The sequence below is a fragment of the Tupaia chinensis genome, unplaced genomic scaffold (assembly GCF_000334495.1).
Source record: "Tupaia chinensis unplaced genomic scaffold, TupChi_1.0 Scaffold146177_1, whole genome shotgun sequence".
Lineage (NCBI taxonomy): Eukaryota > Metazoa > Chordata > Mammalia > Scandentia > Tupaiidae > Tupaia > Tupaia belangeri.
Genome location: NW_006206032.1, coordinates 2,292,595 through 2,317,149, shown reverse-complemented (window position 1 = coordinate 2,317,149; position 24,555 = coordinate 2,292,595). Strand labels below are relative to the sequence as shown.

Here is a 24,555-nt window from a genome sequence, read left to right as displayed (position 1 = left end):
CCCCAGTGCTACCATCCCAGTACTACCACTCAAGTACTACCATCCCAGTGTTACCATCCCTTTACTACCACTCCAGTGCTACCACCCCAGTGCTACCATCCCAATACAACCATCCCTTTACTACCACCCTAGTGCTACCACACCAGTGCTACCATCCTGATGCTACCACCCCAGTACTACCACCCCAGTAGTACCATCTCAGTACTACCACCCCAGTACTACCACCCCAGTAGTACCATCTCAGTACTACCACCCCAGTGCTACCATCCCAGTGCTACCATCCTGGTGCTACCACCCCAGTGCTACCACCCCAGTACTACCACCCCAGTGTTACCATCCCTTTACTACCACCCCAGTACTACCACCTCAGTACAGCCATCTCTTTACTACCACCCAGTACTACCATCCCAGTGCTACCACTCTGGTGCTACCACCCCAGCACTACCATCCCAGTGCTACTATCCCAGTACTACCACCTGAGTACTACCATCCCAGTGTTACCATCCCTTTACTACCACCCCAGTACTACCACCCCAGTGCTACTATCCCAGTACTACCACCCCAGTGCTACCATCCCAGTACTACCACAACAGTACTACCACCCCAGTGCTACTCTCCCAGTATTACCACCCTAGTACTACCACCCGAGTACTACCATCCAAGTGCTACCATCCTAGTGCTACCATTCCAGTACTACCATCCCAGTGCTACCACCCGAGTACTACCACCCCAGTGCTACCATCCCAGTATTACCATCCCAGTCCTACTACCCTAGTACTGCCACCCTACTACTACCATCTCAGTACTACCATCCCAGTGCTACCCCCCCAGTACTACTACCCCAGTACTACCATCCCAGTACTACCACCTCAGTACTACCACCCCAGTACTACCACCCCAGACCTTCCTTCCTTTGTTGCCTTAACTAACGTCCAGCATCCTCTCATCCTCCATGCTTCTGCTCTTGTCCCACTGTAGTTCATTCTCCTTACGGCAGCCAGTGTTTTTTTTTTAAACCTAAATCATACCATCATTCTCTTCCTTCAAACAATCTGTTTCCCATCATATGTACTTAAAATCCTGACCCTTTTCCTTCATATACAAAACCCTATGTGAGTTGGGATCTGCAAATGGTATAATGGTTACATTGCTGGACTCCCACAAAGTTGACCATAGTTTGAGTCCTGGATACGGAGGCTTGAAACTCACGCAAGGTGCATGTACATGTATGCCCAAAACCCTGTGAGGGGAATGGAGAAGGGATTGCAGCATGGCTATCCCCCCTGGGGAATGATTTCTCACTCTGTCTCTGTCTCTGTCTCTAGTGAGTACATGCATCCTATAACAAAATCTCTCTCAAAGCAAAAACAAAAATAGCCTTGTGCGAGAAGTTCCCTGCCCACTTCTCAATTTACCACTCTCAAGCATTTTGCACCACAGTGACTTTCTTTCTGTCATTTGAATACAGCTAACCCATTCTCACCATAGGGCCTTTGAACAACTAGTCTCTTTGCTTGAAATGTTTTTTACCTGATCTTTGCAAGACCAGCTTCCTCTTGTTATTAAGATCTTAATATTACTACATGCTATTTCCATTAATCGCCTTCTATAATTGTTTCCTTGAGAAAGATTAAGCATTTATACTTACCTAAGAATTGAGTAACAGGCCAACAGGTGGCAGGGTGGTTAAGATGCTGGACTCCCATATGGACAACTGTGTTTCAAATCCCGGACCTAGAGGCTTGCATTTAATTTGACCAGAGAGAGAAAGAGAGGAAAAGTAAGAAAGCAAGCCACCAAGTCCAGGACTTGAACTATGATTGGCCATGTGGGAGTGTCTAGCACCTTAACCATCATGCCATCTGCTAGCCCCAGTTCCTTATCTATTAAAAAAAAATTAAATAACATAATCTTCATAAAGGGTTGTGGGGTTTAGATGAGGTAGTATGATAACAGTTTGATCAGAGTCCAACACAAAATGGGTCAATTAAGTGGTGTTTATTGTGACCAGCAGGTGGCATGGTAGTTAAGGGTGCTGGACTCCCACATGGCTGCCCACAGTTCAAGTCCCAGACCTGGTAGCTTGCTTTCTCACTTTCTCTCTCTCTATCCCTCTCTGGTCAAATTAAAATAAATAAATAAATAAAGTTAAATAAAATAATTATTTGACAATTGTTTTTATTATGGTAATGATTATTTCTAGAAAAATAAGGGACACACATGGATCCTGGAAAGTTATATTGTGCAGATAAGCACTCTTTACTCTCTGGTTTTCATTGTTTATTATTCCTCCAGAAACTCAGTAGTCTGTTCTAACAGTGCTTGACTCAGAGTAGATGGCACAGTTGTATATTGAGTGAATGAATAAATGAATGTAAGTGATGAATGTAAGTGTGTTCTAGAGAGGCTGGTTTGTGAATTGAAATCTTTATGGTACTCTAATTAATTTTCTGATTTCAGGTTTGAAAGGTTAGAAGTCCTGGCTGTATTTGCCTCCACAGTCTTGGCACAGTTGGGAGCTCTTTTTATATTAAAAGAAAGGTACATTTAAATATGATGTTATTCTAAATCACCTTTGGGTACTGCTGGCCCAGTGGTTAAAGTGACTGGATCCCACCGGTCAACTACAAAGAGTCTTGGACCTGGCAGCTCGGGGAACATGACCTTTGTGTTTGCATGCATTCCCAAAATCCCCAGAGGAAGGAGAGCCGGAAGAGAAGGATTGAAATGTAACCATGCCTCATAGGAGGTGCTTTCTTGCTTTTTCCCCACCTCATTTGTTCTCTTGGGTGAGCATATGTACATTTAAAAAATAAAATAAAATAAGTTGTGCTAGAGTTTTAAAATTTTTTTAAAGAACTATTTATTTAATTTTATGTATTATTGTTTTTTAACTTGGCCAGAGAGGGAATAAGAAAGCAAGCTGCCAGGTCCAGGACCCAAACAGCGGTCGGCCATATGGGAGCTTAGTGCCTTAACCACCATGCCACCTGCCAGCCCCCGTGCTAGAGTTTTTATAGTAGTTTTTTCGTGTTTAAGATTCCTCCCATCTTTTTCTCTTTAATTTCTACTTTCATGCTACTAAATTCAATCATAGGTAGGTGTGAGTGAAAAAAAGAAGATTCATTCAGATATGTTTTAAAATTTATTACAAAACCATTGAAATTGTTTTGGTGAAGATTAACATTACATATTAAGAATGATTTGTGGGACCAGCAGATGGCATAGTGGTTCCGCTGCTGTGCTCCCACATGGTCGACCACAGTTCAGCTCCCACACCTGGCGGCTTAAAACTCATGCCAGGCACGTGTGTGTGCATGCCCAGGACCCCAAAAGAAGAATGGAGGAGATGGGATTGCAGTGTGGCATCCCTCCGGGAGGTGATTTGTTTTCTTTCTTTCTATTTCTCCAGCAAGTGCACACACCCTATAGCAAAAATCTGTCTAAAAAAACTTTTTTTTAAATAATAATTAGTGAGGAGCCAGCAGGTGGTATGGTAGCTAACGGTGCTAGATTCCCACATGGTCAACCATGGTTCAAGTACCAGACCTGACGGCTTGCTTTCTCACTTTCACGCTCTCTCTCTGTCCCTTTCTGGTCAAATGAAAAGAAATAAAGGGAGGGGAGGAAGGAAGGAAAGAAAGAAGGAAATAGTCCTTAAAAAAAAATTTGTGAGTATTCTTGTTTCATCACTGCTAATAATTTCTAATTAGTTATAATTTAAAAATTGTTTTTGAATTTAAGGTGGATTAATCATATATTTAATGAAGCTTTTAATTTTATAATTTATAGGACTTATTTAATATATTTTTCTTCTTTTTTAGTGCAGAACGCTTTTTGGAACAGCCCGAGATACACACGTAAGCTTTTTCTTTTGTCACAACATATAATTTACTATTTAATTTGATCCTAATTATTAATTGGTATATTATTAAATAATGCTTGCTGTGGCCAGTATGAGAGTTTAGAATGTGAACTCTGAATTGCTCTTTCAGAAACAGAAGAAATAAAGAAACGTAAAGTTGTTATAGTGTGCATGTGCTTGCACACTATAACAATCTCTTTTCCTCCATTGCCTCTCAGGATTTTAGGGACACATGCACATGCACTCAGTGAGGTGTTTTTTTGTTGTTTGTTTGGTTGTTTTTCTTTTTTGGGAGGGAGAGGGTTTTGCTAAAGGGCATGTGCACTCTCCAGAACGCAAGAAATCACCCCCCGAGGGGGGATGGCCACACTGCAGTCCTTTCTCCTCCATTCTCCTCTTGGGATCTTGGGCACGCACGTACAGGCGCCCGGCGTGAGTTTAAGCCTCCAGATTTGGGACTCAAACTGTGGTCGACTACGTGGGAGTCCAGTGACATAGCTACTATGCCAACCGCTGATTCCTCAGTGAGTTTTTAAAACCACAGAGTCCATGACTCAAACCATTCAGTCATGTGGAATCTAGCCCTAAATATTTTTATACTTCATAGGGAGACCTTTCAGTCTTGGCTTCAGGTCCCTTATTATTTCCATACTACTAGAGCCACAAATACAGCCTTTAGTCTTATAATTTCAGATTTGACCCTCAAAATCTTTTCATAGCACTTATAGAGAAAAGAATATTTTTCAACCACATAATTGCCAACTCCATGGGCCTTACCTATTCTAATTAGCTTAAATTCAAGAAAGTTTGGGAACCAGCAGTTAGTGTAATGGCTATGTCGCTGGACTCCCACGTAGTCGACCACGGTTCGCGTCCCAGACCCGGTGGCTTAAAACTCACGCTGGGCGCGTGTGCGTGCATGCCCAAGATCCCAAGAGGACAATGGAGGAGAAGGGATTGCGGCGTGGCCATCCCCCCTGGGGGGTGATTTCTTACTTTCTGTCTCTATGTCTCTCTCTGTCTGGCGAGCGCACGTGCCCTATAGCGAAAACCTCTCCAAAAAAAAAAAAATTCAAGAAAGTTTGATTTGTCCAATATATTATAAACCAAATATCATTACCATTTATGCAAATTTATAATAGCAATTACCTGCTAGGGTATATTGTTGTCTTGTGTAACAAAAGTAGACAGGAAGGACTTGGATTATGCTGGAGCTAGAAACCAAGTTCAGATTCTGGCTTTGAAATTATCAAACAGTGAAGACCACTCTGTCTTCCAATCTCTTAGTCTCTCTATACACTGAATTACATATTGGTTTACCTAGAAAGATAATAAAGGTGAATTTTTTTTTTTTTTTTTTTTTTTATTTTAGGGGAAGATTATTAGTTGGTACATTTGTGGCTCTTTCTTTCAACCTGTTTACGATGCTTTCCATTCGGAATAAACCTTTTGCTTATGTCTCTGAAGGTATGTTTTTTGAGTTACTATTAGTTTTTAAAAAATATTTTGTTTGTTTCATTAACTATTATGAGAGAGTAATAGTCAACAAAACATTGACAGTTCAATAATAGTTAATAAGACATCAAATCAGTGAGAAAGCATACTCTGAAGAGAGAAGTAGTTCAAGGATTATGCAATCTTGTTTAAGCAGAAAATTATAAACAAAATCCCAATAGTTCTTATTTTAATATAACAGTTAAAAATGGGCGAGATCAGCAGATGACGTAATGGTTATGTCGCTGGACTCCCATGTAGTCACCAGCAGTTCAAGTTCCAGACCTGACAACTAAAACCCAAACTGGGCATGTGTGCATGAGTGCCTAAAATCCTGAGAGGAGAATGGAGAAGGGACTGCAGCATGGCCATCCCCCAGGGGTTGATTTCTCATTTTCTGTCTCTTTTCGGCAAGCATATGCACCGTATAGGAAAAATCTCTCTTAAAAAAAAAAAAATGGGCAAGACTGATCTATACATAAATTATATGCGCTGAAAAGTTTTATTTACTATGTCGCTGGACTCCCCTGTAGTCGACCGTGATTCGCTTCCCGGACCCAGTGGCTAAAAACTCACGCCAGGCGCGTGTACGTGCGTGCCCAAGATCCCAAGAGGAGAGTGGAGGAGAAGGGATTGCGGCGTGACCATCCCCCCTGGGGGGTGATTTCTTGCTTTCTGTCTCTGTGTCTCTCTCTGTCTGTCTGGCGAGCGCACGCGCCCTCTAGCAAAAATCTCTCCAAAAAAAAAAAAAAGTTATATTTACTAACTAATGTGAATGAGATTTTAGATGTGCAATCTACCTAAGAAAAGTCTATCGTAGCTGTTTATAAAGCATTAGTATACTAAGAATAGTTGATGTAGTAATGGAAAATAATTGTGTTCTGTTAATAAGTTCTCTGGAACTTCTTTTTGTCAATGTATATGAGCATATGAAAATAACAAAACTATTTTCTTTAAAATTTCCTTGTATTTCAAAATCTTAACAAGTTTAGACTTCCTTTTTTTTTCTTTTTTTTCTTTTCAGTGGTCTAAATTATTGGCATTTTTGAATCATTTCAGTGTTTTGGAATTCCACAAACCTACAGAGGTTATCTACTAGAGAAGATAGAGAGGTGGAGTGAAAACAAAAGTGGAATGTTTGCACATATCCACACTGTTAAGCATAGAGAAATGCAGATAGGGAAGTCTTTCTAGGTTTCATTGATTGATCAATAGGATAGTCAGGAGAAGAAAGCTTTGGAAATGCCCACTCAGATTTAGACAACTGTATGTGTGGTATGACAATGAATGGTGGTTGTATGAGTTAGAGTTTTAAGAATTACTGCATGCGGACCAGCAGATGGTGTAATGGTTATGTTATTGTACTTCCACATAATCCACCGCAGTTTGAGTCCCAGACACAGCAAGCACACACACCCTAAGGCAGAAATCTCTCTCTAAAAAAGAAAGAACTACTGCATGAACTGGGAAATTAAATAATGATATTTGTAATCACCAGAGTTGTTTTGAAAAAACGTTTTGGGGACCAGCAGATGGCATAATGGTTACATCGCTAGACTCCCATGGAGCAGACCATGGTTTGAGCACCGGACCCGGCAGCTTAAAACATACCTGGCGCATGTGTGTGCATGCCCAAAATTCCAACAGCAGAATGGAGTAGAAAGGATTGCAACATGGCCATCCCCTCTGGGGGTTGATTTGTCACATTCTGTCTCTTTGTCTCTCTGGAGAGCACTTGTCTCTCAAAAATCTCTCAAAAAAAATTTCTTTTTATGAGTTATAAAAATAGTGTAACATTCATTCTGGAAAATTTGAAAAGGTACAAAGATTTAGGAACAATGGGGTTTTTTTGCAATATATAAGAAATGTCCTAGCGATGGCATGCACTAGGTGCTACTGCTTTTCAGGCTAAGGTCACATGAGAGCCTGAGTTCGATTCCTGGTCTATTATAAATAGAAGGTTGTTGGGGAGCACGTCTGTAATACCAACTACTTAGGAGGCTGAGGAGGATGATCAGGACAAGGTGAGATCCTGTCAAACACACATAGAAAGGAAGATAACAAGGAAAAAAAACAATATTAATAATCTCATGACCCAGAAATAGCATCTCTTAACTTTTCTTATTCTTTTTCTTCCCTCCTTTTTTTTTTTTTTTTTTTTTTTAAGAATTATTTGATTTAACTTTGTTTATTTTTAATTTGACCAAAGAGGGACAGAGTGAGAGGGAAATTGAGAAAGCAGACTGCCAGGTCTGGGATTTGAACCATGGTCAGCCATGTGGGAGTCCAGGGCCACTAACTGCCATGCCACCTGCTGGCCCCTCTTTTCACTTACTTTCTATGCATATATATACATTTGATGTACGTAAGATTGTATGTATTTATAATTTTATGTCTGGCTTTTTTATTAATATTATGTCTTGACTTTTACCACTTATTAAATATTCTTTGAACAAATGAGTTTTGAATGCTTATGTAATACCCTGTCATATGAATATTTTAAACATTCTTGTACATCTCTTCAACTTTTCTTTTTATAAATAATGTCATATAATTAGCCTCTTTTTTTTTTTAAGAATTATTTTATTCAACTTTATTTATTTTAATTTGACCAAAGAGGGACAGGGGTGAGGGGAAATGAGAAAGTAAGCTGCCAGGTTCAGGACTCAAACTGTGGTCAGCCATGTGGGAGTCAAGTGTGCTTAACCACCACGCCACCTGCCAGCCCCTATAATTAGCCTCTTTATATCAAATCTCTTGTCTATTTCTGACTTTCTTTCTTTCTTTCTTTTTGGAGAGGTTTTTGTTATTGGATGCATGCACTTGCCCAAAAGACCAGAGAGAGAGAAAGCGAGAAATCACCCACCAGGGGGATGGCTACACCACAATCCCTTCTCCTCCATTTTCCTCTCGGGATCTTGGGCATGCATGCACATGCTCCTGGCATGAGTTTAAGCCACCAGGTCTGGGACTCAAACCGTGGTTGACTACATGGGAGTCCAGCGACATGGCCATTATGCCAACTGCTGGTCCCTCTGACTTTCTTTAGAATAAACTCTGCAAGAACTGGTAAATAATACAGGGTTTTTTTTTTTCCTTTTCTTTTTAAATTTTTGTTGTAGGGCACACACAGAGACAGAGACGGGGGAGGTAGATGAGAAATTACCCTCCCTGGCGGGGATGGCCACACCACAGTCCCTTCTCCATTCTCCTCTCGGGATTTTGGGCATGCACGCACACGCTCCCAGTAGAATTTTCTTTGTTCCTTTTTTTTAAAGAGCTTTCAGCCACAAGCTGCGTGCAGTTGCCTGAGAGAGATACAGACAGACACAGTGAGAAAGTGAGAAATCTCCCCCATTGGGGGATGGCCATCCTGCAGTCTCTTTTCCATTCTGGGATATCGAGCACATGCCCATTGTGATTTTCAAGCCACCAAATCTAAAAATGGAACCATAGTTGGCTATGTGTTACACCCTCTGCTGGCCCTATCCCAGTGTGATTTTCAGGCTGGATCCAGGACTCGAATCACATAGTCGGCTATATGGGATCCGTCACCTTCACCTCCATGCTACCTGCTTGCCCCCTAAGAAATAGAATATTTTCTTAAGGCTTTTTTTGTGTGTGTGTGTGTTTTATATATATTGTTAAATTTGTTTCTAGAAAGGTTATCTAGTTTGTATTTTCTTTTTCTTTTTCTTTTTCTTTTTTTTTTTTCCTTAGGTTTTTTTATAGGGCACGTGTGCTCTCCAGAGAGAGATGGAAAGCGAGAAATCACCCCCCAGGGGTATGGCCACACTGCAATTCCTTCTCCTCCATTCTCTTCTCAGGATTTTGTTCACACCACACACATGCCCCCTAAGTTTTAAGCCACCAGGTCCAGGGCTTGAATCACAATCAGCTACATCTAGTGATGTAACTATTACACCATCTGCTGGTCCCTGTAGTTTATATTCTCATTTACTGGAAATGAAAAATCCTCCAAACATAAAGATTTATGACATTGCTCCAATGTGAGTGGAAAATAGTACCAAGTGCTTCTGTGTGCTAGGCACTGTGCCAAATGTTTTACATACAATAGCCCAGTTAATTTTCCCCATAACCATATGGAATAAATAATTTGATTACCCTCACTTTACACTAAAACACTGAGAAATTAAGTCACACATCTATTTACAGGCAGAGGTGGGATTTGAAGCCAGGTATTGAGGCATCAGAGTCTTCTTTTAACTATTCTATTCTTTATTAAAAAAAATATATGTTTACTGGGGCAGGCAGGTGGTGTGGTGGTTAAAGGCACTGGATTCCCACATGGCTGACCACAGTTTTGAGTCTCAGACCTGGCGACTTGCTTCCTCGCTTTCCCTTTCTTTTTCCCTTTCTCTCTCTGTCTGATCAAATTTAAAAATAATAATAATAGCAAATAAAATTAAATAGATAAGTAATTCATTTTTAAACATATGTTTATTCATTCTTCTATGAGCAAGAGGCACCCACAACAGGGTACTCACACCGCAGTCCACTCCTTGCTCTAGCGGCCTGCAGATCACTGACATGCACACATCTGTCATGTCAGATCTCTGGATGTGAACCCAGAACCTTTCTATGTGGGCCAGCCTCACAGAGCAATGCCTTACTACTTCGCCACCATCTCTTCTATTTTTCTTGTATATAGAGCTTGCCAGTCTTTGACATCATGGTTTACACACCAAAAATATAGAGATTTCTATAGTGTCTTGGGATAAATACAAGATGATGCTTGTTGAAGGACAATAATTGGCAGGTGTCTTTGAATGCAATGTACCCAGATCCCCATGTTACTTTTCTGAGAGCTGACACAATTAATACCCCATTGTCAGCACACTGGTTAGGAAGTTCTGCTTTACAATAGAATGAGCCTTTAAAATTTTAAATAAATAGTAACATTGACACATGTAAGTTCACTAATTCCTTCTATAGGTTTAGGTTAAGTATATTTGTAGTCAAAGCTACTTTTTCTCCCCCCCTTTTTAAAAGTTCATTCTTGTTCTTGAAACGTGTATGTGTAGAGAGAGAAGGGTACCCTCAATGGGGTCTTCTCATGCCACAAGTCCTTTTTCACAGCCCTCAGCTCCTCAGGGTCTTAGGCAAGCATGTCTTTTTGTAGAGTTATGCAGTTCCTGCCATACTTATTTTTTAAATTAAAGAATTCAAGTATTTCTGGTAGTGGTTTATTCTCTGTAGATAATTTAAGTATTTTCTTCTTAAAGCTGCTAGTACAAGCTGGCTTCAAGAGCATGTGGCGGATCTTAGTCGAAGGTAAGATGTTATGGAGTTTCATAATATGCATAATTTGAAAAGAATACACAAGAACTTTATCTGTCATTGGAACTTACATCATTCACTGCTGAGCTTACCTCTTTTTTTTTTGTAAAAAATTATTTTATTTAAGTTTATTTATTTATTTACTTATTTTTTAATTTGACCAGAGAAAAACAGCGAGAGACAGAGAGAAAAAGAGAGAGAGAGAATGAAAAAGCAAGCCGCCAGATCCAAGACTTGAACCGTAATCGGCCATGTGGGAGTCCAGTGCCCTTTACCACCACATCACCCGCTGGCCCCTAAGCTTACCTCTTGAATCACACAGACCAAATTCTTATTCTTTATTTTTTCTTACTTTTTTATTTAAGGGAACTAGGCTTTTCAAAAATTATTTAAATTTTATCATTCTTATTTTTTAATTTGATCAGAGAGAGACAGAGAGAGAGAAGGAAAGAGAAAACAAGCCACCAGGTCTGGGAGTCAAACAGTGGTCAGCCATGTGGGAGTTCAGTGCCTCAGCCACTACACCTCTTGCTGGCACCAATTTTTTCTTATTTTTTAAACTGGTAATTTAAAAAAAAAAAAGTGAAAGAGCCATGTTTTCGAGTTCTTTTTTGCTTTCTTTTTTTAATTTTAAAACTACTTATTAAATTTTATTTATTTGTTATTGTTATTTTTAAAATTTGACCGGAGAGGGGCCAGCAGGTAGCATGGTGGTTAGGGGTGCTGGATTCCCACATGGCTGATCACAGTTCATGTCTCAGACCTGGTGGCTTGCTTTCTCATTTTCATTCTTTCTCTCTCTGTCCCTCTCTGGGTCACATTTAAAAATAAGCAAATAAGTAAATAAAGTTAAACAAAAATAATTCTTTTTTAAAAAATTTGATCAGAGACAGAGGGAAAGTGAGAAAGCAAGCTAGCAGATCTAGGACTCAAACCATGGTTGTTCCAGTACCTTAACCACCACTCCACCTGCTGGTGTCCTCTCTTTGCTTTTTTTAATAGCATATTGTAGGATACTAAAATACAAGGTTTTCATCAGTCTTATGTGAATTTTACTAATGAATACCCTTTTCATTTGTATTTTCATAGCTTGTGTGGAATTATTCCGGGACTTAGCAGTATCTTCCTTCCCAGAATGAATCCATTTGTTTTGATTGATCTTGCTGGAGCGTTTGCTCTTTGTATTACATATATGCTCATTGAAATTAAGTAAGTATTTTTTCTTGCTGTGAAGTGTGTTTTAATTCCAGGGGCCTGACTTTTAAAGGCATTAGCAGAAGGGATAAGGTTAATTTTCTAGCATTTTTTGCTTATAACTTATGTAACTTTGCTCAAGTCTGTCCTCAGATCTTCATTTGAAAAATTAAGGGAATTGGGTTCAGTAAGTATTTCTTATCAGAATGTATAAGGCAGACTGGAAAACAGTTTCACTTCCCTTGTACTGACCTGATGAGTGAAACGGGAAGAGAAGAGTAAGAGCTTTAAGCCCAACTTCTATTGCTGAGAGAGGGAGGAAAGAGAAAGTAGAAGTGAAACAATTTTTTAAAATAAAGCCTCTTAAGAAATAGACATTATTGGGACCAACAGTTAGCGTAATGGCTATGTCGTTGGACTCCCATAGAGTCGACTGCAGTTGGAGTCCCAGACCTGGTGGCTTAAACTCATGCCGGGCGTGTGTGCGTGCGTGCCCAAGATCCTAAAAGGAGAATGGAGGAGAAGGGACTGTGGTGTGGCCATCCCCCCAGGGGGTGATTTCTCGCTTTCTGTCTGTCTGTCTCTCTCTCTTTCTGGCAAGCACACGTGCCTTATAGCAAAAACCTGTCCAAAAAAAGAAAAAGGAAAAAAAAAAGAAATAGACATTATTTAGCTGCTTTAAGCTTAACATTTTATGACATGTGATTCTGTAGCTACCTACTCTTTACTAGTTTTTACTAGAATCTGTCCTTAGTTATTTATTTCTCTTGCTTTATTTACATTTTCTCCTAAAAATATAATTACATACCATGGGATTCCGTGGGATCCCCAAATCTATTTCTAGCCCAGTTCTCTGTTGCAAAAAGCATATCTTCATGCACAGACTTCTGTCTGTTCATGTCTGTCTCTACTGAACCTATTTTTCCCTGTTTTTGAAACTGTCTTTTCTTATATCTCATATCTCAGTGGATGCTACAATTATCTATTCCAATGTATTATTTTTAAAAAATTCTTTAAAATATACAAAAGATTTATCTTTTTAACCATGTTTAAGCATACAGTTCAGTGGCATTAAGGACATGCACATTTTTATGCAACCATCACCATCATTCATTTGCAGAACTTTATCATCATCCTTAACTGAAACTCTACACATTAAGTAAAATTTCCCATTTTTCCCTTCTCATAGTCACTGGCAATTACCATTCTAGGTTGTCTGTATGAATTTGACTACTCTAGATAGCTTGCACAAATGAAATTATGTACTATCCGTTCTTTTGTGTCTGGCTTATTTCACTTAGCATAATGTTTCAAGGTTATCCATGTTGTAGCATGTGTCAGAATTTCCTTCCTTTTTTAGACTGAATAACATTCCATTGTTAAATATATACCACATTTGGGAACCAGCAGTTGGCATAATGGCTATGTCGCTGAACTCTCACGTAGTCGACCGTGGATCGCGTCCCGGACCCGGTGGCTGAAAACTCACTCCGGGCGCGTGTGCGTGCATGCCCAAGATCCTGAGAGGAGAATGGAGGAGAAGAGATTGTGGCGTGACCATCCCCTCTGAGGGGTGATTTCTCGCTTTCTGTCTCTCTGTCTCTCTCTGTCTGTCTGGCAAGCACACGCACCCTATAGCGAAAACCTCTCCAAAAATAAAAATATATATATATACACACACACACCACATTTGTTTACCCATTTACCCATCAGTAGACATTTGGCTTATTAGACATTATTTCTTTATTTTTGGCTACTATGAATATTGATACTGTGAACACTGGTGTTTACAGAACTGTTTGAGTCCCTGCTTTCACTTCTTGGGAGTATACACCCAGAAGTGTAATTGCTGGATCATATGGTAATTCTAAATTTAGGGGTTTTGTTTGTTTGTTTTGCTAGCAGACATGAGTGCTTACTATAGAGACAGAGAGCAGCAGAAAGCACCATCAGTGGGCTATGGTCATGCCATAATCCCTTCTCCTCTGTTTCTTCTGTCGCGATTTTAGGCACTCATGCACGTTTGCCCAGCATATTTTTTTCAAACCTCCAGGAGTAGATTCAGAATGCAGTCAGCATTCTGAATGTGGGATTTAGGTCTTTTCACTACCAGCCTGCAGGGCCAGCTCACTGTATTAATTATCTGATGAACTCCAATGTATTATTACTTACTTACTTATTTGTCCCCTCTTTCCCATTCTCATTGCCTGTTAAGACCTTTATCGTCATTTCTTTGCTCTAGTTAGAATGGTCTTCAGATCTTCTAATTTGTGTTCACACCCATCACTGATTATATTCTATCTTGCTTTTACTATGATCGTTGAAAATTGCCAATGCGGGCATAATATTTTCCAATTTCAAAAGACTCCCCTTTGTATATTTGTAAAAATTAAAAGTTGTTAGCAAATTAAAAGTTCTTTGTGTGGAGTTCTGTCCCATCATGCCTCTGCTACTTTACTAGCCATCCATCCGTCTACACCTAAGTGTGGGTTCATTGCTGCATGAGGATTTTCATGCTCTTGCAGCTGTCGCTTTCACTGTCTGGAATATATTTCTTCCATTAACTTGCTCATGTTTAAAGACTCAGTGCAAACATCATCTCCTCTTTTTACAGTATGTTGAGCCTTCTGGAGTATCCCCACTCCAGTAGCCTTGTCACTCACGTCTCTATGCATCTGTAGTACCCTGTAGAGAGTTTTCCTTTAGTACCCATAGTGCTTCATTATGTTTGTCACACATGTACCTCCTGCTCTCCTGGGAAGGAACTTTATCTTACTCATGTTTCTATTCATGTTTACCAGCTTGTAAGGAAAAAAGTTAAAAAAAAATAATAGTAAAATGGGGACCAGCAGGTGGCATAATAGTTACACTGCTGGACTCCCACGTCATTGACCGTGATTTGAGTCCCAGACCCGGTGGCATAAAACACACACTGGGCATGTGTGTATGCGTACCCAAAATCCCAAGAGGAGTCTGGAGGAGAAGGGATTGTGGTGTGGCCATCCCCCTTGGGGGATGATTTATCTGTCTGTCCAGCAAGCACATGCACCTTATAGCAAAAATATCTCTCTCAAAAAAAAGGGTACGTGATTAACTTATACAGTTTGGCATTTTGGTAGTTTTGTCTGTTTGATGAATAGCACAGTCTGAACTATTGATAAGATGTTGCGCTTCAGCCACAAAGCCGTTATAATAAACTCCTTGAGATTCCTGGGGAATTTTGAAAAAGTTTATTGGGAAGCATTATTGTTTATAGGAAAATTGATAAAAATCCCTGAAAATCATGTATCACAAATTACTAGTTGAAGTTTTGTTGTCTTGGGCAAATCAGTATCATTGAAATTGTATTGTCAAGTATGTTGACTGAAAAATACATAATGGAGAAGTGCTCACATTTTTTTCTTTTATCCCTTTCATATTAATGTAATTATTATTCTTAAAGTACATTTTGACAGAAAGGAATTCTAAAACCTGGGGTTTTCTTCCCTCTGAGATGTTCATTTTCCAGAAGAGTGATTAAAAAATTCTGTGGCTTTGGATAATTAATGTTTAGTAGGGTGAACTGTAGGTGTCCAGTGAGATGCACATTTAAGATTCATTGTTTTCTCCTTTCAGTAATTATTTTGCTGTAGACACTGCCTCTGCAATAGCCATTGCCCTGATGACTTTTGGCACTATGTATCCCATGAGTGTGTACAGTGGGAAAGTACTGCTTCAGGTAAGGTTTTTCTTTGAATGTACATGCGTAATACTAGACATGTTCTCCTACCAGATTTTAAAAAAAGCCAGATATGTTCTTCTACCAGATTATGTAAATTTTTAACTACTGGGAGGGCCCAGTTGGAAATGGAGTAAGGGGGACTAACAGATGGTGTAATGGTCACTGGACTCCCACGTAACTGACTACAATTTGAGTCCTGGAACTAGTGGCTTAAAACTTATGCTGGGCACATATGCATGCATGCCCAAAATCCCAAGAGGAGAACAGAGGAGAAAGAATTGTAGTATGACTATCTCCCCTGGGGGGGATGGTTTGGTGGTTTCTCGCTTTCTGTCTCTTTGTCTCTCTGGCAAGTGCACATGCCCTATAGCAAAAAAAAATCTCTAAAACAAAAAAGAAAGAAAAGAAATGGAGTAAGGGGCCAGCAGGTGGTGTAGGGATTAAGGCACTGGACTTTCACGTGGCCAACCTCGGTTCAAGTTCCAGACTCTGCTTCTTGAAACTCAGGCTGGGCACGAGTGTGCACGTGCCCAAGATCTCAGTAGAATGGAGGAGAAGGAATTGCAATGTGACCATCCCCCCAAGGGGTGATTTCTCATTTTCCATCTCTCTGTCTCTCTGCCTCTCTGGTGAGTACATGCGCCCTATAGCAAAAATATCTTTAAATTTAAAAAGTCAAACCATAATCTCTGAAATTTGCATATTAAGAACCACATTAAATTCCACTGGCCTGCAATTTGCACAAACCCTCTTGTATTTGTAACGTAACATAACATTGTGAATTTAAAATTATTTGCCTCTGATGTTTCAAGTGAAAACATTACTTACCTTTTTTTTTAGATATCTTTTTCCTCTGTGAATGCAGTTTGGCTGTTCTTTAATCTCATAATAATTGTTTTCTTATTTCCTATCATTGGATCAGTGTGAGTTTTTAATTTCTTTTTTTTTTTTTTGCCATAGGGAAAAGTAAGAAATCACCCCCTAGGGGGTATAGCCATGCCGCAATTTTTTGTCCTCCTTTTTCGTCTAAGGATTTTGCACACATATCTTAACACACGCAATGTGATTTTCTTTCCTTTTTTTTTTTTTTTTTAAAAAAAGAACTATGTTGTATTTAATTTAATTAATTAATTTATTTCAGATTGACCAGAGAGGTCAGAGAGAGAGAAAGTGAGAAAGCAAGCTGGAGTGTCGGGATTCCAGCTGCTATCTGCCATGTGGGAGTCCAGTGCCCTTAACCACCACACTATCTGTTAGCTCCCCCACTGTGATTTTAAAGCCAGCAGTCTGATACTCTAACCATGGTCAGCCATATGAGAGTTCAGTGCCTTAACTACCACACCACCTGCTGGCCCCTCGACCTTAAAATTTTGAATATCCAAATTGCTCCTTATTGAAACAATAGGAATTCCTGTAGACACATCCCAGAATAGAAAGGTAGTGTTCCAGGGGTGGATGTGTTTGTAAACATTGTTGTTCCTTCTGTCTTTCCATTGTGCTCTTTTAAAAACTTGGAGGAGTAGTTCTATCCCTCCAGAAGCAATGATAACAAGAAGATAATAGTTGCATAATGCTGTGCCCTATACAGAAATGCAGCATGTATAACTATTTCTTGAAGATTTTTATTGTTGGTTAGTTGATTCTTTAAGTCACGTTTAGTTATAGAAATTGCAGTTTCTTTGTGTGATAAAAAAAATGAGTATGAGTCCTGGCGAGCACATGTGCCCTATAGCAAAAACCTCTCCCAAAAAAAGAAAAAAATGAGTATGGACTGATTCATGATGTTGCCCCACCAGTGGGACCAGCTGAAACCTTCCCCAATTCATTATAGGTCATATGTCAAAGCAAATGCTGGTTTAAATTCCATTTGTGTATGTTTGTGGGGTTTTTTTTGGGGGGGAAGGTGGAAAACTTCTTAGAATTTAAAAAAGTTCATTTCTTTGGATTTCAGGACCATTTTTGAACATTTCCCCCCCTCCCCCCAGTTATTCATATTTTATTTTCTTTCCTTAGACAACACCACCCCATGTTATCGGTCAGTTGGATAAACTTATAAGAGAGGTAAGATGGAAAGTAAATAAAATCATTTTAATTTATATGAGGGAATTGAAAGGATAGGTCCATCTAACATTTTATTCAACCCTAACTAGACTTTTAGTTTAGGAAAATGGTTCTGTTCTTTGTACTAATGCAGGAGGAACTAAAACATAGTGATAAAAATAGAAGAATTTGAGCAATTGCTCACTTTGGAAGCCAAATTCACTTGAGGGCAATGTGGAAAGTATTAGTCCAAAAACCATCTTATCCACTGTATAAATGCTGTGGTGTGAGTCTATATTTGAACCTAGGACTTTGATGAAGTCAAAGGCTACTTTTTTATATGTTGATTGCCTCACCATGTAACTTCTTGATCTTTGGGTTTAAACTTTCTATTGTTACAAATTTTTACCTGATAACAAATAAAGAAATAAAAGAAATGAGTTATTTGTATGTTGAGATAATTTTAAACACTTGGCTATCAGTATCACAAGGCCCCACTATCAGTATAACAAGGTCCCTTGTACCAATATAGCTGGTTACTTGTCTCTGCTAGTGAAGCCAAGGGCCTGGGTATGTCTCCTGTGCTGTTATACCAATGGGCCACGTACTGCATCTCCAGTCTTGGAATTTCCTGTTGGCAAATAGCTAAATAACATCCTGTGTTGGGCAGAGGTTTGTTGTAAGGGAATCCAGAGAAAGAAATGATCAAGACAGAAAAAAAGGAATCTCATACCAGATGTATTATGGCATATAACTAAGTGCCATATTGATAAAATGGAGAGAACTATATCCTGTTGAAGAAATAGGGAGTGTGGGGAGGTTAAGACTCAGCATCGAGCCCTGATTCTAAAAGGACTGGGGCAAACAAGAGCTGAGAAAAAAAGGTCTTGGGAAAGTATTGACTTTTGAATGATATCTCAAGTTACCTGGGATTTTTCTTGACTAGAGAGAGTCCTTGTGCAGAGTTTGGTCATGTCATTTACACTTAGAGCAAGTTCATAACGTGACTAAATTGTGTTGTGTAAAATATAGACAACCCTGATAACATATTTTTGTTTTTCATTAGGTGTCTACCTTGGATGGAGTTTTAGAAGTTCGAAATGAACATTTTTGGACCCTAGGTTTTGGCTCATTGGTATGTTTTCTACGTGTTACTTTATTTATTTTTAATTTTTTTATATCTTTTTCATAAGGCATGTGCACTCACCAGAGAGAGACAGAGACAGAGAAAAGGAAGGCGAGAAAGCACACACCAACCCCCCACCCCCACCCCGAGGAGGACGACCCTGTCACAATCCCTTCTCATCCATTCTCCACTTAGGCTTTTGGGTGCATGTGTTTTTCAAACTGCTAGATCTAAGACTTGAACCTTAGAGTTGGCCATGTGGGATGCAGTGCCTTAATCACCATACTACCTGCTGGCCCCTATATTCTCTTTTTTCTTGTACTATCTAAGAGTTGGCTTCAGTTTTTTGTTTTTGTTTTGGAGAGGTTTTTGCTATAGGATGCATGTGCTCGCCAGAAAGACAGAGAGAGAGAGAAAGCGATAAATCACCCCCCAGGGGGGATGGCCATGCTGCAATCCTTCTCTTCCATCTCCTCTCAGGATCTTGGGCACGCACGCACACGCGCCAGGCAGTAGGCTACATGGAGGTCCATTGACATACCCATTACGCCATCTGCTGGTCCCAGCCTCGATTTTTTTCTGTTGATCATCTTTATGTAAAATTATTTTTCCTAAACTTTAAAATTAGGAGTAGTTACAACAGTGTATATAAATGCATAGTCTAGAGCTCCCTGTTTTGATGGTTTTGTAAAAGGAAAGTTTTTTCTTTCTCTTGGCTCTGTTTCTTACCCCATTTCTATTTGAACCTTGTCTTGCCCTTTATCTCTACTGTGCTGCTCAGTTTGGATTATTTTCCTGTTGTTTCTTTTTAATGTGGTACTTTGTCCTAGAAGAGAGTTTTGCTTTATTACTTTTTTTTTTAGACGTTTTTGCTATAGGGCACGTGCGCCCACCAGAAAGACAGAGAGAGACAGAGAGACAGAAAGCAAGAAATCACCCTCAAGTGGGGATGGCCACACCGCAATCCCTCCTCCTCCATTCTCCTCTCGGGAACTTGGGCATGCACGCACAGAAGCCCGGCCTGAATTTAAGCCACTGGGTCTGGAGCTCGAACCGCAATTGACTACATAGGAGTTCAGTGACATAGCCATTATGCTAACTGAGAGTTTATAGAACTCAAGGTGTGCCAGCCCATTGCAGACCCCCTGTGCTTACCTACTATCAAAGTGTGCAAAACCCCTCCCATTTCAGTAGCTTTTCTCAAATTGACTGTCCTAGGTTTCCATGAAGTACCAGGTAGCTGCTTTGGGGTTTTTAGGTCAGTCATATGCCCCGTTACTTTCTTCTGCTTCCTCTTGTACAGATTATGAGACCGTGGCAGGAATTATAGCTTATTTTTAGGGCCTCATAGGGGTACCATGTTACCTAGCTTTTTGTAGATGTTGTCCATAGATTTTCAGTTTTGCTGTCTTTGTTTAATCTGTTTTTTTTTTCCTAAAGAATGGTTTATTGATTTCATTCCATTTGTTATTGTTCGTTTTTTTTTATTTGACCACCAGAGAGAGAGAGAAAGGCAAAGTGAGAAAGCAAGCCACCAGGTCCAGTACTTGAACCATGCATGGTCAGCCATGTGGGCATCCAGCGCCTTTATCCGCCACACTGCCTGCTGGTCCTGTTTAATCTGTTTTTATGGAGATATTTGGGGTAGTTCAAAAGCTGCCATCGCAAATGCACATACCGTATCTCAGTACCCTAAAAGACAAAAACAAAATAAAACAAAACAAAACCTAAGAAACAGTGGGTCAGCTAGTGTCTAGGGAATGAGAATAATGAAGAAAAGGGGAACATAGAACAAGTATGGGTAAAGGTACAAAATTCCAGTTAAATGGGAAGAATGTGTTCTTGTATTCCATGGCATACTAGGGTGAATGTAGTTAAACAATATATCTTAAAAATGTAAAACAATTTATAATGCTTCTAACCCAAATCATAAATATTTGAGGTGGTCTGTATGCCGTTAACCTGATTTGATCATCACACATTGTATTTATGTTTTGAAAAATCACACTGAACCCTATAAATATGTATAATGCCTATGCATCAGTTATTTTTAATAATGTACCCTGAGAAGATTCTGGAAATACATTGCTGTGGAACAGTGCTCATAGTACAAAGTAAGGCTGCATACCGCATAATATAGACTTGTGAATTTAATGGAGATTAGCAGATCCCCTAGTGGTAAACAGGGTAAAACTTAGAATGACTCTGTACCTATTTGGTGTCAACAGTTCTTTTAAAAAATATATATATATTTTTAAATGAGAGAAAGAGAGAGGCACCAAGACCTTTCCCATATGCCTTCCCCAACTGTGCAACAGCACACAAAGTTCCTGTGCCTGTGAGGCTGAGCCAAGTGTCTATTGTTAACCTATGAATTTAAATAATCTTCTCTTCTGTAGTTAAAATTTCCAGTATCTTTAATAGGGAGTATTTTTTTTTTACTTGGGGAAATATGGAGATGTAAGACCTTTGTGTTACACAGATATGGTTTGATGTCTGTTGGTGATGAGGTGTATAGTAGTCTCAACTCGTCTGCTGTGTGGTGTATATCATGTTGGGTAAAAGCTCTTTGGAAACTAAATGATGTATACTGATTTAATGTATAAATAATATTAATAAAAATTCAAAAAAAAGAAAAAAAAAAGCTGCCATCATAGGGACCAGCAGTTAGCGTAATGGCTATGTCGCTGGACTCCCATGTAGCCAACTGCGGTTCAAGTCCCGGACCCGGTGGCTTAAACTCACACTGGGCATGTGTGTGTACGTGCCCAAGATCCCAAGAGGAGAATGGAGGAGAAGGGATTGTAGCGTAGCCATCCCCCTTGGGGGGTGATTTCTCCCGTTCTGTCTCTCTGTTCCTCTTTGTCTCTCTGGTGAGTACACATACCCTATAGCAAAAATCTGTCTGAAAAAGAAAGAAAAAGAAGAACTTTGGGCTAGCCAGTGGTGTGTTGGTTAAGGCTGATCTCACATGGCCTGAATGCACAGTTTGAGTCCTGGACCTGGCAGCTTGAAAACCATGCTGTGCATGTGTGCTTATGTGCCCAAAATACAGAAAGGAGGGGGAAATGGAGGAAAAAGGATTGTGGCATGACCATCCACCATGGACGGTGCGTTCTCACTTTCTCCTTTCTCTCTTTCTCTAGTGAGCATATCTGCCCTCTAGCAAATTAAAAAAATAAAAATAAAAAAGCTCATAACTAAATCAAAAAGAAGAGAGTAAAAATTCTTAATCTGCCATTTAGAGATAACTGCTGTCATTTTTGACATTTCTCTGTGTAAGTTCTAACTAAAATAGGATAAGTGCTATACCTACTATTTTATTATCTATTTTAAAAGCATTGTGTGTATGTATGTGTGTATGCATATACCACCTGCTGGCCCCAACATATATGTGTGTGTGTGTGTGTGTGTGTATATATATTGGTATAGTGGATTCCTGTGTGGCCAATTGTTCAAGCCCTAGACCCAATGGCTTGAAAGTCATGCCAGGTGTTTTGTACATGTGTGTCCGAAATCCCAAGAGGAGAAAGATTGCTGTGTGGCCATCCCTCACAGGGGTGATTTCTCACTTTCTGTCTCTCTGGTGAGCGCACAGGCTATAGAAAAATTTTCTCAAAAATAAAAACAATAGTTGGGGCCAGCAGGTGGCGTGGCCTTTGGAGCTGTTGGACTTCCACAGAGCTAACCCCAGTTCAAGTCCTGGACCTGGCAGCTTACTTTCTCAGTTTCCCTCTTTCTCTCTCTCTTTCTCCCCCGCCCCTTTCTCTCTGGTGATTGTGCATGCCCTATAGCAAAATTTAAAAATAAAAATAATAGTAATAAAATTAAATCTTTTTAAAAAAGTATATATAGTAAACACCTATTCAAGTTAATTAGTTCGTTTCTGATTATCATTATAATGCCTGATGTTCTCTATCCTCTAATAATCAAGACTAGAAACCTGGAAATAATCTTCGATGAATCTGTCTCTCTTATCCACTATTGCTAGTCAGATATCAAGTTTCCCAGTGCTGCCCCTGGTTAGATGATGAATCCATCTGTCCCTCTGATCCCACTACTTTGTCCTAGCGTAGCTCTCCTCATTTGTAACATGACCATTGGAATCATTTCCTAACTGATAACTGATTTTCCATAGAATTTTTCTGAAGTATGATTTTTTTCTTTTTAATTCTTTAATCTTATTTGTTATTATTTTTAAATTTGCTATATGGCACATATGCTCACCAGAAAGAGACAGAGAGAGAGACGGAAAATGAGAAAGCAAGCCACCAGATCCAGGACTTAAACTGTGGTCAGCATGTAGAAGTCCAGCACCTTAACCACGATGCCACAAACTGAACCCCCTCTTTTAATTTTTTTTCAATTGCTCCTGTTAAATCGAACTCCTCATCATTTTAGGGTCCTCTGCTAGCCTTTATAACTTATTACCTCCCTTTTTTATCTTCTTTCCTTCCTTCCCTCCCTTCCTCCCTCTTTCTCTTTCTTCTTTTTCTCTCCCTTGAAATTTTTTTTCTATATTAGTATAATTGCTTTTTCTTTTCTTTTCTTCTTTTTTTTTTTTTTGAGAGATTTTTGCTATAGGGTCTTGTGCTTGCCAGAATGAGAGAGACAGAAAGCAAGAAATCACCCCCTGGGGGGGGTGGCCACGCCACAATCTCTTCTCCATTCTCCTCTCCGGATCTTGGGCAGTGAGGCACACGCGCCTGGCATGAATTTAAGCTGCTGGGTCCAGGACTCAAACCGCGGTCAACTACATGGGAGTCCATTGACATAGCCGTTACGGCAACTGCTGGTCCCAGTATAATTGCTTATTCTTACCATGAATGCCATACATTTTCACTGCCACTTTCTTGCGTGAATGCCTGTCTTCACTTTTTGAAGTTCTATTTACTCTTCAATTCTAGATCAGATGCCACTTTCTTTTAGTGTTCTTTAGTTGGAATTACCTCAGCCTCCTGGGTAACTGGTACTACAGGCCTTTATCACCACACCTGGCTTGTAGAGTAGGTTTGGAATCAGTCTTGAGACTCCTATGTCTAGGCATGCCAAGTAGTAGCATCAATTAGTGCGCACTACTGCAGCTGGGTCCGTCATATTTTTTGTATACGTTTTTTTTTCTTTTTTAGTTTGCTTCAAGTGCATTTGCTTGCCAGGGAGAGACAAGCATGGGGAGAGATGTACCCCCCCGTGGGGTGTAGTCACCCCATGGCAATCCCTTCTCCATTTTCCCACCATGTTGAGATTTGAACCAAGCACAGCACACATATCTGGTACTTCTTAAAAGAGTTTTTTGCCTTAGTGTGTGCACACTCCTTGGAGAGAGAGAGACAGAGACAGTGTGAGGGAAAATGAGAAATCACCGCCAGACGGGATGGCCATGCCACAATCTCTTCTCCACTCTCCTCCCAGGATCTTTGACATGCACACACATGCACCCAGCGTGATTTTCAAGCTGCTGGGTTCAGGACATGAACTGTGGTCAGCCATGTGACAGTACAGCAATGTAATTACTATGCCATTTGCTGGCCCAACATCTGCTACATTTTCCAAGCTACCACAGCCAGTATTTGAACCACACAGTTGGCTGTGTGGGATCTGGCTTTCTTAACTACCAGGCTATGAGGCCGGCCCAATTTTTCATATACTTACATTCTGCCTTGCTTCATAATGTTATTTCTATCTTCCTTCTTCATGAATCTCTCTCTCTCTCTTTTTTTAAAAGTATCTAATCATCACTGAGTAGCCTGTAAGAAATACCAGAGGATGGGGCCAGTCAGTGGCATGACCATTAAGGCACTGGATCCCCCTCTT

At 39.8% G+C, this 24,555-nt stretch overlaps 2 protein-coding genes across 4 annotated transcripts in view; one reads left to right on the top strand and one right to left on the bottom strand.

The window, feature by feature from the left end:
- The window catches only part of SLC30A6 (solute carrier family 30 member 6), a 41,527-nt gene that overhangs the window by 15,956 nt on the left and 1,016 nt on the right, over window positions 1-24,555 (top strand). The window contains exons 6-13 of one of the 3 annotated variants that reach the window (XM_006168805.3): window positions 2,461-2,541; window positions 3,825-3,860; window positions 5,238-5,332; window positions 10,606-10,654; window positions 11,750-11,869; window positions 15,470-15,572; window positions 17,589-17,636; window positions 18,682-18,750. In XM_006168805.3, coding sequence (XP_006168867.1) covers window positions 2,461-2,541; window positions 3,825-3,860; window positions 5,238-5,332; window positions 10,606-10,654; window positions 11,750-11,869; window positions 15,470-15,572; window positions 17,589-17,636; window positions 18,682-18,750 — 601 coding nt within the window. Of the gene's footprint in view, window positions 1-2,460; window positions 2,542-3,824; window positions 3,861-5,237; window positions 5,333-10,605; window positions 10,655-11,749; window positions 11,870-15,469; window positions 15,573-17,588; window positions 17,637-18,681; window positions 18,751-24,555 lie in introns of those variants that run through there. The other 2 variants (XM_014584277.2, XM_027768419.1) reach the window with 2 other exon arrangements.
- The window catches only part of NLRC4 (NLR family CARD domain containing 4), a 48,629-nt gene continuing 44,370 nt past the window's right edge, over window positions 20,297-24,555 (bottom strand). Inside the window, exons 11-12 of the transcript XR_003547963.1 lie at window positions 24,394-24,488; window positions 20,297-20,433 (exon numbers count right to left, since the gene is read on the bottom strand). The gene's annotated coding sequence lies outside the window, so the exon portion shown is untranslated. The remainder of the gene's footprint in view (window positions 20,434-24,393; window positions 24,489-24,555) is intronic.